Here is a 17065-nt window from a genome sequence, read left to right on the forward strand (position 1 = left end):
AGGCCCCGCACTCGCTTAATCCGGCACTGTACAAGGGGGATCTTTGTCTTGTTTGTATAGTGGCATCTCTGTGCACTGCCACGGATTCCCCGGCTGATCTGTCATGCTACCTATCGCCACCTGGCGGGGGGAAGCGTTTTGCTTGGCGTTCCTTGCCTACCGTCCACGTGGACCTGATATGCAACATCGCGACAGAAAATATTCCTTGATTAAATCTGTATGGGCCTTATTGAGGGAATGTTGTAGAATGTATCATCATTATCGTAATTATATTGGAGATATTTATAAAAGCGCAAAAATATATCATTGTAGGAACCTGAGTTGTAACCTGTATCATCAAAACGCCGACAAAAGCTCTCAAAGTGAACTCCACCGTATACATTTAAATCCAAGTACATTTCCAAACGTTGTTCAAACATGACTATAAATGTTAAAGCACACGTACGTACGTACGTGTTTGCCCACGCGCATTACCTTTAAAGGACATTTTCTTCTCGGTTGCGAATCCAAAACGATGTTGTGCGTCAGTGCAGATGGCCCTGAATGTGAGTGTGTGCGTGCAATTCTCTGTCCGTAAATGTGTGTGTGTGTCTGTGACCGTGTGCGTCTGTGTGCGCATCCGTGAATGAGTGGGCGTCCATGAACGGCCGTGCAGCGGTTAGCGCGCTGCGCTTTGAACGCGGCCACCCGAGTTTAATTCCCGCTCATGGCCGACACCAGTGATGATTATCTGAACCGGTCCTGGGCCTCGTCTAGGTCAACTGGTGTGATGTGTAAACATCGCCACTGGGGATACAAAGGCGGACAGGCGTGGTGTTGGCCACCCACCTCCTCGTGTGCAGTTGCCGGCCTTCATAGGTGCTCGCTAACAGCACCTGCCCCAACAGTCTGTTAAGGCTATATGGGGGATCTTTGTTTGTTTTGTCTGTGAACACGCGTGTTTTTCCGTGAGTGTGTATGTCTGCTAGTGCGTGTGTATGTATGTGTGAGAGTGCATGTGTCTGTCCAAGAGCATGTGTGTGTGTCCTCTGTTCAGGGGCGGTTGAGAGACCCGGCTCAGTTTGTCTTCAGTCTCCTAGCTGAAGGGAGGGCAGGGGGGAGCAGGCACGGATTTAGTTACCGACGCTGGCCGAGCGTATCATCACACGAATAGCGCATGCATAATTCATCTCAAAGGGGAGCGAGAAGGGGAAGAAGAAATCAACAATACGCTAAATATTTCATGAAAATATCCCCGCACGCACGCTCAATAAACATGCGGCGATCGTGTGATACGCACCCACGCATGAATGCGCCCTCTCAGTCGGTTTTCTGCGACGAAAAAGAAACGTTGAGGGATTTGATGCTCTGGACAAATCTGGAAGGCGAATTATTTTAATTGCTACCTGCGAGCTTTTCCAGTCTCTTACCTTGTTTACATTGTTGATTTATGTTGATATCCCCTCCCTCCGGCCTTTATTGTAGCTATTTTAGGACTTGTTTACACAGTGCTAACTGGCAGAAAAAAAACATTCTCAACGGGGCTGCACCAGAATACAGCATTAACATCTCTGCGTAAGCGACAAGGCTAATGTTTTTTGTTGTTGCTACATCAGCGTTTTGTATTCGCTTTTGCAGTAGACATCTCTCGTCCCTCGGAACAGAAGACTTTTCGGTCTCAGTGGGATCTTGTTGATGGCGACCAGTGCACATTGCTCGTCATTTTCATTGACATTTATTTTTGTTTTGGGTTCAGTAAACGTACTACCTGCATAACGTGACAACGGAGCAACAGCTCCCTTTTGGGTGAGAAGAACTGACGAGGAAAGGATCGTTTACCTATGGAAGGGTGTGTCGCAGTGGCATGCCTATGGAGTGTACAGGCGGTGTAAATGAAATGCACCGAGACCCATTGGCCAAATGGGCCCAAGTGTCGGGCGATACATTTTACATCCCCCCCCCCCCCATTTCATTGGGTGTACCTGGGCAAAACGTAAAAGCTTTGCCACTCGCACAGAGACCCCAAAGACTCGCATAAATAACCTAGAGTCACATAGACTTAGAGAACCACAGACTCAGAAAAAAAAACATGGACTCACGGAGAGAACCGTAGGACGAACGCAAGTCGTGTAAAGCTATCGAGTGTGCAAGGCCCACTTGGCCGAACTACGAACGAAGAGAGGGAGGACCCCCTTCCATTTAATTCTTTGCACCAGGGCCCATGCTCATCACGCTGCGCCACTGCCCCAGACTGGCGCTCTGTCCCATCGAGGCTCCACACCTTTACAATCGGACTTCAATTAAGCAGACTCAATTAATCTCACCAATTGCGATTGGGAGACCCAATTTGTGCCAATTAAAAAAATAATCAGAACAAATTATATTGGTCATGAAGGAGGGGTGGGGGAGGGAAAGAGATGAGAGGGGAAGGGTGGGGAGTGTAATAGCGAGACAGGTTAACAGGAACAGGGGTAAGGTGAGGGGGGGGTAAGGTGGGTGGGTGTAAGGTGAGTGGGGGGGAGGGGGGGTAAGGTGAGTGGGGGGGGGGTAAGGTGGGTGGGGGGGGGTAAGGTGAGTGGGGGGGGGTAAGGTGGGTGGGGGGGGTAAGGTGGGTGGGAAGGTGGGTGGGGGGGGGTAAGGTGGGTGGGGGGGGGTAAGGTGGGTGGGGGGGTAAGGTGGGTGGGGGTGGGGGGGTAAGGTGGGGGGGGGTAAGGTGGGTGGGGGGGGGTAAGGTGGGTGGGGGGGGTAAGGTGGGTGGGGGGGGTAAGGTGGGTGGGGGGTAACGTGGGTGGGGGGGGTAAGGTGGGTGGGGGGGTAAGGTGGGTGGGGGTGGGGGGGGTAAGGTGGGGGGGGTAAGGTGGGTGGGGGGGGTAAGGTGGGTGGGGGGGGGTAAGGTGGGTGGGGGGGGTAAGGTGGGTGGGGGAGGTGGTAAGGTGGGGGTGGGTGAGATGCCGGAGGTGGGTCCGTGGGGTGGGTGTTGGCGTGCGATGGGAGGTTGTCGGGTGGTGGAGGCGGTGGGTGGCAAGCGTGTTTGTGTGTGGTGGCCGTGTCCGGCGTATCGATGTGGCGGGGAGTGGCGGCGGCTTACTTGGCGCTGCCGTGCTGCGTGGGTGCTCCCGAGCGGTGGGCGTGCACGCTCTGCCACTTGCCGTCGCGCCGGTGCCACACGCGCGTCTCCTCGGCCTGCTGCGTGCGCGGCACGCCGGCGTTGTCCACGTACTGCGTGAGCCGCACGTAGGCCACGCACGCCGCCTCCTCGCCCAGCAGGTGCACGTGCGGCGTCAGCAGCGTCGTGTGCACGGGCCGCTGGCTCTTTGAGAAAACTGGGGGTGTTGTGGTGAGGGGGACAGGCAAGGTCATTATTCTGATGATCACTCTGCGCGTTTACCCAGGGGAGCCTCGTGGAGTTATTGGGGCGCCACGGTGGCGAGATGTGAACCGCCTCAGCCTGGTATGCAGGAGGTCGTGGGTTTGATCCTGACCCTTACGCCTGTTTATTTTGGAGTTTGCGTGTCTCTCTCCCCATGGTCGTGTGGATTTTTCTCTGGGTCCTCCGGTTTTTCCTCCACATTTATTATAATCAACATGCATTTAGAGTATTTGGCTGCTATAATTTCCACTTCATAAGCCACTTCTTTGAGCTACCATTTGGGGCTACTTCTGAAAAAGTGCTATACAGCTCAGTGGGCCTTAACGGGTAAGATAATAAAAAAGTGTAAAAAAAAATCGGCGCTATCGATTCCCTGCCCTCGTTAAAATCCAGGCTCAACATCATCCTTTTCTCCTCTCCATATCACGGACTACATCTTTCTCTCCCATAGACTCGCACCAAATCAAATATAAACCAACGTCTGGCTGCCTCTATCTATCATATACATATGCTCACCTCGCACTGTGCAGTGCTTTGAGATGCAGTTATATTTCAATGCTACGTGTGTTTGTGTTCCCACAGTCTCAGCCACCATCTATCATCTCAGTAAGTTTTCGGCAGCGGCTTTTGGCTCACCATCAAACAAAGACGGTTATAACTGCACCGCGTGCTTTCAGATGCGCTTCTGGCCGTCTGGAATGCTCTTCCTTCCGATATCAGGAAGCCAAATGGAGCTATGCACTTTAAAATCTAAATTGAAAACTATCTTCTTTAGAACTGCTTCCCCCGCACCTTCGATTAATATCACGGTTGGCTACGTATGCAAAAGAAGTTCAACATACATACAGTTAACCCATGGCACCTGAGTCTGTGCTGTGATCTCCTATCCGAGAACCTTTTGATCCTTCACGTGGCATTAAAAGTGCACCTAGCCTGGCACAAGTGCTGTGGTGAATTACAATGCTATATTATCCACAAGGTACTGTATTGTAATGGGAGAGGAGAAATGGAGATGTGGGGGAAGCAGAATCGTGTGGGGAGAAGGGGGATAGAGAAATGAAGAGAGGGAGGGGGGAGGCAGGCAGGCAAGGGGAGAGAGGTGGGAGCAGAGAGGAGTGGGGATAAAGGCAGGGGGGAGGCAGATGGAAGGGAATTTCAAGAGAAGGACAGAGAGCGTGAGAGAGAGAGAGAGAGACACGTGGATAAATTGATGAAATGCAGAGATTGGGTAGGAGAGAGAGGCAAGAGAAAGGGCAAGGGGAAGAGAGTGAGAGAGAGAGAGAGAGGAGGAGCCGAGAGGCTCAGTGACAGCTGGGCTACCCAGCAGCCTGCGCACACCTCCTACTGTGAAGGCGCTTTCATTGTGAATAATATCAACTGCAGCACTCGGCGTGTTGACGCTTGTGGGGGAAGCAGTGGCGCAAGTGGTTCACGCACTCCGCTATGAACCCGGCGACTCGGGTTCTAATTCTCACCATGGCTCGCATCGGGGGCAAGCAATAGCAGAAGCTGTCCTGGAGCCTCCCCCCAAGGTCGACTCGAGATTTAAATGAGCACCCTGTGAGGTGTGTGAACACCAGCAATGGGGAAAACATAGGTGTGGCCAGGCATGCAAGCTTTGAATCAGAATATGTATGTGTACTAGGTGCTCTCTAACATCAATTAACCTTGCTCATCTCATCAAGGAGCATAAACCATCACGCAAACGCTGGTCATCCTCACAGCGGCTTTTGGCTAACCATCGAACAAAAACGGTCACCGCATTGCGCGCTTTATAATGCGCTTCTGCGGCCGTCTTGAACGCTCTTCCTTCCAGGATTAGGAAGCCACTTGAGCTATGCTCTTTGAAATCTTAATTAAAAAGTATTTCTTCAGAACTCCTTTTTTTGTGTTTAGTTTGTTGTCCTCCCGCCACGCCTCCGATTAGCACGGTTGGCTATGCACGGTGAGAAAGAAGTTCAACACGCATGCTACATACAAGAGCTTTGACGGTCTACAATCTGGCTTTACACAGGGCATGTATGTTTTTGCACGTGCGACCGGGCAGCGGCTCGCATGCTGTGCTCTGAAAATTGGGACTGAGGTTCGAATGATGGCCACGGTCTCTTCTAGGTTGACTGCGCCTTAATTGAGTACTTAGCATGGTGTGTAAACATGAATTATCGTGTGTGCATACGTGTGACCACGAGTCACACAAGCCGTTGGCGACTGTCACTATTGTTGGGAGTACAAGAATACAGAGTTAGAATATTGGGAAATGAAGGTGGAGGTCACGGGGCGAGGGTTTCAAGGTTGCGTGGCTTGCGAGCCTCACGGTTCTCAAAGTAGAACTTGTGAAACTCCATCCCTCCCACCAGGTTTCCCAGCGCCTCCGGCTCGAAGGACGTCATCCCTGGATCACAGAGTTTCCTGGAGGAGGTGGAGGAGGAGGAATGAGGGTTGAAGAGGGAAGGAGGTGATCAACCAAAAGCTGCATCTGACATCATACATTCCCTTATCAATAGGTACGATGGGATCTCCCCCTCTTCGCTTTGACTCAATACAGTTTTATGTAGCATCGTCGTTCATGCAAAGTGCATCTCACAATCGGGGAGGAGGAGCCGCCACAGACAAGGTGGAAGGCAGCCGCACGGCGAGCCGGCGCCAATAGTTGCTCTGCAGTTCTGTGGACAGTAGAACCCCTCTCGACGACGGGAATTGGGTTCCATGAAACTGGTCGTTACGTGATTTTTGGTCGTTAAGCGAGTATAGGAAATACATGTTAAAGGCTTCATTCGTTCCGAATTTACCCATCCTCACCCAAAAAAAACATACTTCATGATTTTTATTTAAAGCTTTCGTGACTGCAGGGATTCATATTATTGGTTCTTTCGGTAAAGTCACGTAGAAGATCGTTTATCTTTTACGTGACTTAACCAAAATAACCAAGAAAATATTTTATGATGTTTAAACAATGGATATTAACACTTAAAGATACTAACAATATTATTAACACATAATATTAAAACAAACATGGTGACTCAATGCATTAATATTTATTGTACCTATAACAGCCCGTCATTAACAGAGGAATGGTCAATAAACAAACACATTGGGCTCTAAGGAAGCACTACACAACTATACACTACCCACTACACATTGGGCTCTAAGGAAGCACTGCACTACTATACACTACACTATACACTACACATTGGGCTCTAAGGAAGCACTACACTACTATGCACTACACTATACACTATACATTGGGCTCTAAGGAGGCCCATTGTTAACAGGGGTGGTCGTTAAGGGGGGTTCTACTCTATACTACTATACATTACACTACTATACACTTCACTACTATACACTACATTATAAACTACACTACACACTGGGCTCGATGGAGGACCATCGCTAAGCGATGAGTCGTTAACAGGGGTGGTCGTTAAGAGGGGTTCTACTGTATATTAAGATGTTCAGCCAGTGAGCGTTTTATACTTGTAGGGAGGAAACCAGAGCACCCGGATAAAACACACGTGCGAAGGGGCAACGCTCTATCCCATACAGAAGGGATAGACGATATTAGTCCACACTTTTCCCCACTACATTCTCCTGACAAACGAGGGGCATAGCATCTCAAGGCCCACGGGAATGGAGTTCCACAACATTTTGCGCGATCCACAAACCCTCGCCTCTGCAGTGCTGGATTATAGGCGTGCCCCTACAATAGCTCCACCATTTTTTGGGTGGGAAGGTCTGGGGAACGTACGTGTAGGCCTCAAAGTCTCCGTGGTTGACAGCCTCAATCAGCTGCTCCGTCACCTTGATGATCTCTTGCTTGCGCACTGTTGCCATGGCGATTGACGGGACGGCAACACACAATAAAATCATCGTTATCATATAGATCTTCGACATTACCATCACCTCCATCAGAACGTGTGCATGCATTGTACTTTTGAGACTAAATTTAGTTTTTATATATATAGAGGGTGCGACTTTAAAGAGTACTAGCATAAGTACCCGGCGTTGCCCGGGTGAAAAATATATTTCTTAATAACCTTACATATATACACACCCTCACCACTCACCACTCACCCTCACCACTCTCCCTCACCACTCTCCCTCACCACTCTCCCTCACCACTCTCCCTCACCACTCTCCCTCACCACTCTCCCTCACCACTCTCCCTCACCACTCTCCCTCACCACTCTCCCTCACCACTCATCCTCACCAATCACACCCTCACCAATCACCCTCACCATTCACCCTCACCACTCTCCCTCACCACTCATCCTCACCAATCACCACTCACCACTCACCCTCAACACTCACCCTCACCACTCACCACTCACCCTCACCATTCACCCTCACCACTCATCCTCACCAATGACACGCTCACCAATCACCACTCACCACTCACCCTCACCACTCACCACTCACCCTCACCATTCACCCTCACCACTCTCCCTCACCACTCTCCCTCACCACTCTCCCTCACCACTCTCCCTCACCAATCACACCCTCACCAATCACCACTCACCACTCAACCTCCCCTCACCACTCACTAATCACCACTCACAATCGCCACTCACAACCGCCCTCACCATTATATTTTTGGCCCAGTCAACGCCGGATATTTCCCATTCGTAGCAGTTTATATCAACTCTATAAGCAACTGATATTAAACAGGAAGCGCGATCCTAAAGTAATTTACAACCTTAGATTAGTCCTTTGTGCGATTCAAAGAATCGATTCCTGGCATGTTGGGGGTTTACATTTTGAATGATAGAGTTTCATTTTCATTGTTATTTTATTTTTTTATTTTTTCAGGAGTTTTTAATTACATTTTTGCCCCGGTCAACGCCGGATATTTCCCGTTCGTAGCAGTTTATATCGACTTTAAGCAACTTATAGTAACGAGAATCGTCCGAATCTAAAGGAATCTACAACCTTCGATTCCTTTGCGCGATTCAGAGAATCGATTCTTGGCGCGTCGGGTTTAAAAGTAATTACACAGTTGTTTTTTCATTGGTATGTAATGTTTGAAAGTTATCATAAGATTTTAAATGTATTTTCACCCCGGGCAACGCTGGGTATATCGAGTTTATACCACAAATGCGTGCGCATATTTTTAACGGGAATTAAAAATGGCGTCCACCCGGCAGCGAATGCGTCGCTAGCCGTTGCCAGGGGCAACCGCCGTCCAATGAAACTGCGTATGGTCCGGCGCCACACAGACACACACACAGACAGACAGACAGATTTGCGATTTTATATATATATATCCCAGTAACATATTCCAATGTACTTGGGAATACTTTTAAAAGACGCACCCGAAACTTCACTGGTTTGTCACCAATTATATTCTAAATATGTTGGTCATGTTGCTGCTGCGTTGGCAGTGGTGCAACAGGCAAAATTAACAATCAAACAACTCAAACACATTCCGTGCCAATAGCACCGTGGCCTTGAAAGGAACACAATATATAAATATAAACAGGTGACATGTCAACCAATGGCCGTTCCCCGTGGCTATGCCCCCCTCATGTGGCATTTACGTTTCAGGTCTTCATCCTCCAGAGTGGTGTTGCTGCTGTCTGTGGACTCCTGCCGCACAGACAATAACGCGTGGACACGCACACGTGTTAATGGCTCCCCACTCCCCCCCCTCCCCCCGATGAAACGAAAAGGCCTTCACACTGGAAAAAAAAAATTAGGGCCACTCATTAGAGTATTTGGCTGGCAGAAATTTCCTCATGATAAGCCACTTCATTGAGGTGTCATTTGTGATAGCCAGGTCGCTTCTGATAAAGAGCTACAGAGCTCATCGAGCCTTACCTGGGAAAATAAAAATAGGGCCTCAGGGCCTGTGCTCTGCAAACCGTGAAAACAAAGAGTCCACCCCCCCACCGCCTCTGCAAAGAGGGCAATCGTTCTCACGCTCTTCTACACGCATGGCTGCGAGCGCTCGCACTGCACCCCGGGTTCCCTTAGAAGCAGACGCTGCCCTCGTGCGGCGTTTGGAACGCTACGCGACGGCAAGTTTCATTTATGGTTTAACAGTTTCGATCGTCGCAATATTACGACAAATTTACTTGAGAGTGCATATTGTGTATGTAGGTATTTTTTCCTTCTTTCGCACCGTACGAATCCAATGAGCTATGAAGCTCTTTTCACCGTCCAATTTGGGTGGGTCAATATAAATCACGGTGCCGCGCGCTTCCATTTCCCACTGCCTTCTGGATAAGCGTGCGACTCGTTGACTTCTCCCGGGAGAGGTATTTTTTTTTCTTTCCCATGGACCCTCTTCCAGTGGCAGGTGGCGGCTATGGGGAAAATACACTCTGAGTGACGGATTATGGGCCAACGTTGGTTCCAGCACCCAGCCGGTCCTGGACCACATTTCAAATCCGAAGGCCCCGTTTTTTTGCAGTGACAGAAGTAGCAGAGCGCAGCGGCACAACCAAGAAAGTTCCACCGAAATGAAAAATCTTCCCCTCCAGTGCCCGATTATATGCAGCCAAAGATGCTCACAGCGATGGATAAATACGTAATTGCGTCTCGTGCAAACATAGTCTATACGCGGTTGGGAGAGAGGACGTACCTTCACGCCATCCGTCTTCTTGTTCATCAGGCTCTTGGCCGCTGGTGGAGCAAAAGACGGACATCATCAGCGAGGTCACACCAATGTCTGACCCTAAAATACACTTCACATCACCTCCGATTTGCACGGTCGGCCACACCCACCCTTCTGGGTCTACTGAGTGCTGATGGTGACGCACACAAATATTTCCCATTCATCCTTATCCTTACAGAAGCACGTTCTGTTGGCGAGTACTTATTCAGGTCAATGCGGTGCACGAAGTAGCAGAATGACCAGTCCAATACCTGGCAGTCTTCGTTTCCCCCATTTCTCATGCTTTACACACCAAACCAGGGACAGATTTAAGGCTCAGTTCACCTAGGGGAGGGCCCATGACCAGCTCTGATATTTGCCATTGGTGTTAGCCAAGGTTGGAAATTTTATCCAAATCACCAGGTCCATAGCGCAGTGCACGACCCACTACGCCACCGCTCCCAAGTCCCCCCCTCCACCCCCAGGCAGCCTTCACAGACTGCTGGGGGTCAAGTGCTGTCGCAGCGAGCTCCAAGTCGAGGTGCTACGGCACACGATGGGGGTGGTGTGGCCAGAATCACACCCGGCCACTTTTGTCTGATGTTTACATACTGCACCAGTTACACATTTTAGGCCGAGTCGACCTAGGGGAGGCCCAGGACCAGTTCAGACATTCACCACTGTATATGGATTCACCACTGTAATTGGTCTTGAGCTGGAATCGAACTCGGGTCGCCGATGTGACCCCACTCCACGACTGCTCCCCACAGAACCCCCCACATGGCCTTAGCAGACTGTTGGGGCAAGAGTTGTTAGCATTCACCTATGAAGGCCGGCAGGGCACACGAGGGGGTGGGTGGGCAACACCACGCCTGGCCGCCTTTGTCTCCCTAGTGGCGATATTTACACACCACACCAGTTACTCATTTAAGGCTGAGCCAACCAACCTCCCACAAATGCCCATACGGCTACACACGGCCACACACAGCCACAAAGACAAACACAAAGCGCCCCTGTATAGCCTGAGCAGACTGTTGGGGCAAGTGCTGTCAGCAAGTAGCATCGATGAATGCCGGCATGGCATACGAGGGGGCGGGTCGCCCACACCACGCCCATGTTTACACACTGCACCAGGTACTCAATTGATGCCGAGTCCACCTCGGGGAGGCCCAGGACAGGTTCAGATAACCATCAATAGTGTTGGCCGCGAGCTGAAATCGAACTGGGGTCACCGGTGTGACCCACTAGGCCGACTGCTTCCCACAAAGACAAAGACCCCCCTCCTATAGCCTTAACAGACTGTTGGGGCGAGTACTGTTCGAGAGCACCTACCGCTCCCCACACTCGCACACGCTCACGAACGCATGCACGCACACGCACACACACAGAAGAAACGGCGGCACGGAGCGAGAGAGGCGCTACCTGAGAAGTTCCGCGTGGCGAGCATGGTGGTGAGGATGGCTCCCTGCAGTGCAAGTCGAGTGTGACGGCCGTCGGCACACCCGTGGAGGGCACCGTGGCACAGCAAAGAGGGTTCGGAGGACACACACCGGCAGCATCAACGAGGTGAGCAACAGGGGAGCGGCGGTGTAGAGCTTCGCGCGCTGCGCTACAAACCCCGGAGACGCGAGTTCGATTCCCGCTCACGGTCAACACCAGCGATGATTATTTGAACCGGTCCTGGGCCTCCCGTAGGTCGACTCAGCCTCAAATGAGTATCTGGTGTGGTGCGTAAACATCGCCACTGCGGAGACAAAGGCGGCCGGGCATGGTGCTGGCCACCCGCCCCCTCGTGTGCCGTGCTGGCCTTAACAGGTGCTCGCTAACAGCACTTGTCCCAACAGTCTGTTAAGGCTACAAGGGGGATCTTTGTCTTTGTGTGTACGCTTGCACAGCCACAACTTCGCCATCGTCTCAACGACTCAAGTCAGTTAACACATAGCGCCGGGGGGTCTGCGCCGTGACCTCCTTGCCCGCAAGTCTTTTTGATTCTTCACATGGCCCCAAAAGTGCACCAAGCCCGGCGCAAGTGCAGTGGTGATGGCAAGTTTATTTTGTGTAACCAGGTGAGATCGAGAGACCAGGATGAGTCTCATTTGCGCGTGTGACCCGAGTCGGTCAAAATGACGAAAGACAAAAGACCGTTAAGCACAGCGACGAGTGTCGACGTCACTCGGCGAATGGCGACTTTAAAAAGAAATGGGTCAATGGACGTGTGTGTGTGTGTGATTGGCGTGTTAGCACGTGGGAGTCTCCAGGCAAATAGGAACTTCCTTGACACGACGGAAAATTAAGTCGTCACGTCGCCGGTTTGACAGATCGGAAAGTTCCGCCCTTCCACACCTACGTTTTCGACATTTTTTAAGATGTGGGTAATCATTATCATAACAACGAAGTGGCTCTGTGCTCGAGTGCAGGGTGTCAAATAATTAGGACTGTCATTCACATCGCATGTAAAATTTGCCCACCTTTCTTGATAAGGGAGAAAGCCCAAAAAATACCACGGTTAATTGTGTGTACTAGGACAAACGTTGCTTTTCATCCACGCCAGGATGGTGGGCGACACATTTAAGTCTGCGTGCCAAACCGTTGACTTGCAACACAAGAGCGCGCCACGCAGTTGCGTGCTTACTCTCGTAGAGAGAGAGAACGACTCAAAGAGGGGCGAGGAGGAACCGCAGGCACAAGCAACTGCCCAAGCTCTGCAGTCCTCTCTACATTAAAGGTGTTATCAGCCAAACGATAATATGTCGCCTGTGTTTACTAAAACTAGAATTCCCTTTCAACGACATCACGAATTATTTAAGGGGATGGTTTATAGGTATAAAAAAAAACTCGCTGCCATCCCTAAATGCAAAACTCAAAAGCTAATCCAGGCACGTTGTGTTCCCATCCCTTCCTTGCCTTGAGCTTGCGTCGGGCATTGAACTTCTTGAGGCATTCGACCGTCTCCTGCCTGTGCATGCACGACGCCACGGTCGAGCGTTGCTGTGGGAAGGAGGGGGCGGGGACACGTCACACGCGACATTAGTGCGTCATACGTGGCGCGTGCGAGTTGCCCGCTAACCCAAGACGTGAGCACGTGCGGGACACGCAACCACGCTGCTTATTTTGCATGAGAGTGTTACTTACGCAGTGCAGGGCACGTAACACAAGACACAAGGACATGAGCGTGGCGAGACAAGAACACACAGGTACACGACACCAACACGCTTGTACATAACGAGGATGAGATGAACAAGGTACGGGTCTGCAGTTAAGCAACACGTGCACGTACATGATCGTGAGCACACATTGGACACCGCAATCACGTGACACGTGACATGAGCATATTATACGTAGCATGCAGCACATTTACATAGAACACCGGTGCATTGTGCACAGCAAAAAAACATTACGCACATGCCACGAATGAGTTAAACAAAGCACAGGTATGTTTTTCGTGAAACACAAGCACTTGCAAGACACGAGAGCATGACACGGATCACAGAGACGTCACACACACACGCGCGCGACATGTGCATATAACACTGTCAGCCACAGTGGAGCGATAGTGAACCACTCGTGAGACAGTGCACCACTTAGCAACACTGAGCCAGTAGTCGGACACAGTGCATCACGCTCAGAGCCACTGTTCGGCCGTAAACACTCACGAAGATCCAGGGGTGGATGAGGGCCTCCGAGGCCGTGATACGCTTGGCCGGATTTATCGTCAGCATCTGGTTGATGAGGCTCTTGGCCTCTGGGGTGACAGTGTCCCACTCGGGCGACGGGAACTGCACGCGCGGCGCAGGAGACACAAAAGGCAAAACCCACAGTCATGAACAAAATGGGGCCCAGTCAAACTCACGTTCGTCAAGGACAAAATATATAACAGGCGACGTTTCAGGAAATGGGCCCAAAAAATGTCACCTATTATAATGTCTCCACCTTTAGGGTTGAGTTACTTGTTAAAATGCATCGAGTTTTTTGGTTAATCATTATGCCTTGTGCACAATTGGCAAGTGCAGCAGCAGCATCGCCATAACGTTCGTTGAAGAGAAGTATGAGCGTCGCAAGGAGGTGGCAAACAGTGGCTGGTTGCCCTGCACGCGCTGGAAGAATGAGGCTGTCACATGCAGCATACGTAGTTCGGGTCCCCGTACTGTGTGGGAATTCGGCGTTATCCGCTTCGGCGGGTCGCTGTCGAGCGACTACGCTAAGAGTTCCGAATGGACTCTGACTCAAGACGGCGATGGGCCAATCAGATAAATTTGGCCGAAAAGACAAAACGCCCCTTTTAAAAATATTCATTAGATTTCTGCTGTACACAAGAACAAAGGCCCGTCCCAGAACGTTGGGCGACAAAAAAACAACGGCATGCAAATATCCACCAGGCCCATGTACCCGACGCGTCCTGGTTAATGACCTTTTTGTTTTTTAAAAGGTGGCAATGTATTAAACAACGTGGACCAGAGAGGACGTGTCCTCGCTCGTTGGGCCTTCACCACAAAGATCATGGGGGATGCGTGGATGTGGCGGAGTTGTGTGGTTGTGCCTGGGTTGTGCATCTTGTTTGTGTGGCTGTGGGAGGTTGTGTAGCCGTGTGGGGAGCGGTAGTGTCGCGGTTAGCACACTGCACTACGAACCCGGCGACCCAAGTTCGATTCCTGCTTACGTCCACCGCGAGTGACGATTATCTGAACCGGTCCTGGGCCTCCCCTAGGTGGACTCAGCATCAAATGAGTACCTGGTGCAGTGTGTAAACATGGGCGTGGTGCTGGCGACCCACCCCCTCGTGTGCCATGCCGGCATGAATAGGTGCTACTTGCTGACAGCACTTGCCCCAACAGTCTGCTCCGGCTTTGTGTTCGTCTTTGTGGCTGTGTGTAGCTGTGTGTGGCCGTGTGGCCATATGGGCATTTGTGGGAGGTTGTTTGGCTGCGAGTCGCCCTGGGTGTGTTGTTGTGCTCTCACGTCGTAGGCTCCGGCCTTGATCTGCTGATACAGGCGGTGCTGATCCTCATCCCAGAAGGGAGGGTACCCAACCAGCAAGATGTACAGGATCACTCCTATACACACACACACACACGCGTACGCGCACGCGTTAGAGACCGAGACAAGGATCTCCTATATAGCATTTAGCAGACTCTTGGGGTAAGTGCTTTTGGTGAGTGCCTATGAAAGCCGGCACAGCACGTAATATTAGTACACGTATACACACAGACAAAGACCAAACTGTAGCCTTGAACAGAATACTGTGGCAGGCGCTGTTAGTTGGAACCTTCAATGCTAAGGCCGGCATGGCGCACAAAGGGTTGGTGTGGCCAGCGCCGCAATGTTTACACACCGAAGCAGGTTCCCATTTAAGGCTGAATTGAACATTGAGAAGACCCGAGAGAAGTTATGATACTACTTGCCACTGATGTTAGTCGTGGTGGGCAGGAATTGAACCCAAGTCGCCGGGTTCATAGTGCAATGCGCATGCCACTGTGCCACCGCTCCCCGTAAAACACACAAACACACACTTGTGCACACACACGATAAAGATTCCCATTTAGCTTCAGAGGCTGGGTTGGCAAGTGTTGTTAGCAAGCACCTATTAACCTTCGGGATAACACTTAAAGGAACGGTGTTACCAACACCATTCACACCCTAGTTCTACCCGGCACTCATTGTTGCTATTGTTAAAATACCACCATTCTTAAAGTGTCACAGTAGTTATCATTGTCACCACAGTGTTTCTATTGTTGTAGACAATAGTGTTGTTAGTATGGTTACAATTGCAGAGATCGCTGGCGATTGTTGTTCAGTGGCGGTCATACACAGGGGCTGGGGGAATGTCTCACCGCACGCCCACATGTCCACGGGTTTTCCGTACGGATCCTTCCGGAGCACCTCCGGGGACAGATATCCCGGTGTGCCAGCAAAACCTGGATGCAAGGGACGTGGCCCACGTGAACAACAAATTATAAATCAGTGCATAATCAGAGAAGGAAATTGAAAACCGTGCACAATCAGAAAAATCAATATTAAATTAAATAAATATCCCATACTGCAAGTTGGCTCAGACAAATCACTTTAAAAAACCATTTGTAGCAAAATTGAATTGCGGAAACATCAAAACGGAATCAGGGCGATTATTGTACCATTATTGCACTACTGGGTGCCATGGTAGCAAGATGTTAACTACCTCACCTGATATACATGAGGTCGTGGGTTCGACCCCAACCCTCCACGTTTAGATTGTTTGGCCACTATAAATATTTCCACATGATAAGCCACTTCGTTGAGCTATCATTTGTGGCCAGGTCACCTGTGAAAAAGAGCTCTTTGACTCGAAGTGGGCCTTTTCTTGTCATATCAATGACCCCATTGACACACAACCCCTAACCACAAATGTTTTTCTGGGTAGGATCTCGTAGATATAAATGTGTCGTTAACCCGCCACCATCCGACACAGCCAATTAGTAAGGTCAGTCACGTAAACAAAACGTGCCAATTAGCTACTACTTCGGCACACCGCTTGTGTGTTGGATAGTAAAGCCATCATCAGGTGATTTGCCAGAATTGCTAAGAAATCTTCTTGTTTCGGTCCTAAATAGAATATGGGTTATGTCATCACTGTGAAGACCAGAGGAGGGTCAATGCAGGCATATAAATTGCAAAGGATTATGTTAATCTGAGCATATGCAGTGCCTATTACTGGCTGGGTTACAGTTACTCAGCACACAGTGGAATGCTTTTATTGTCCCACCTCCAATTAGCTTGGTTGGTAACGCACGGTGCGAAAGAAGTTCAACATAAACGCCTACATTTTGTTGATCTGAGAAAACGCAGCACACAGCGAAAGCCGACGTGTCCAAACCGAAAGAACCCCCGAGGCAGGCAGCTGTGTGGGGGATTGTCGCCAGCGCGGGAGGCGCACGCGCGAGCGCTTACCGAACCAGGCCTGCTGCTCGCCCTGCACTTCGATGGCCAGGCCGAAGTCGGCCAGCTTCACCGCTGCCCCCTTCGTCTTGCTCGCCAGCAGCAGGTTCTCGGGCTGACGACGGCGCCGTCGGTCGGCATCGTCGCGGGTCGGGTTGGCGTTAGCGAGCACACGCAGACGGCGGAGGAGATCACCTCGTTAGCGCGGTATAACA

The 17065-nt window shown here is 50.6% G+C and overlaps 1 protein-coding gene across 2 annotated transcripts in view; it reads right to left on the reverse strand.

Annotated features, from left to right (window-relative positions):
* Positions 1 to 233: 233 nt before the first annotated feature.
* Positions 234 to 17065, reverse strand: part of LOC144732034 (calcium/calmodulin-dependent protein kinase type II delta chain) — an 86685-nt gene continuing 69853 nt past the window's right edge. The window contains exons 7-19 of one of the 2 annotated variants that reach the window (XM_078613230.1): positions 16863 to 16965; positions 15770 to 15853; positions 14898 to 14992; positions 13595 to 13717; positions 12846 to 12929; positions 11364 to 11406; positions 9930 to 9970; positions 8884 to 8932; positions 7095 to 7170; positions 5664 to 5758; positions 3068 to 3302; positions 1280 to 1311; positions 920 to 1079 (exon numbers count right to left, since the gene is read on the reverse strand). In XM_078613230.1, coding sequence (XP_078469356.1) covers positions 1057 to 1079; positions 1280 to 1311; positions 3068 to 3302; positions 5664 to 5758; positions 7095 to 7170; positions 8884 to 8932; positions 9930 to 9970; positions 11364 to 11406; positions 12846 to 12929; positions 13595 to 13717; positions 14898 to 14992; positions 15770 to 15853; positions 16863 to 16965 — 1083 coding nt within the window. In that variant the 3' untranslated portion in view covers positions 920 to 1056. Of the gene's footprint in view, positions 1080 to 1279; positions 1312 to 3067; positions 3303 to 5663; positions 5759 to 7094; positions 7171 to 8883; positions 8933 to 9929; positions 9971 to 11363; positions 11407 to 12845; positions 12930 to 13594; positions 13718 to 14897; positions 14993 to 15769; positions 15854 to 16862; positions 16966 to 17065 lie in introns of both variants that reach the window. The other variant, XM_078613231.1, reaches the window with a different exon arrangement.

The sequence above is a fragment of the Lampetra planeri genome, chromosome 41, assembly GCF_965212315.1.
Source record: "Lampetra planeri chromosome 41, kcLamPlan1.2.h2, whole genome shotgun sequence".
In the NCBI taxonomy this organism is placed as follows: domain Eukaryota; kingdom Metazoa; phylum Chordata; class Hyperoartia; order Petromyzontiformes; family Petromyzontidae; genus Lampetra; species Lampetra planeri.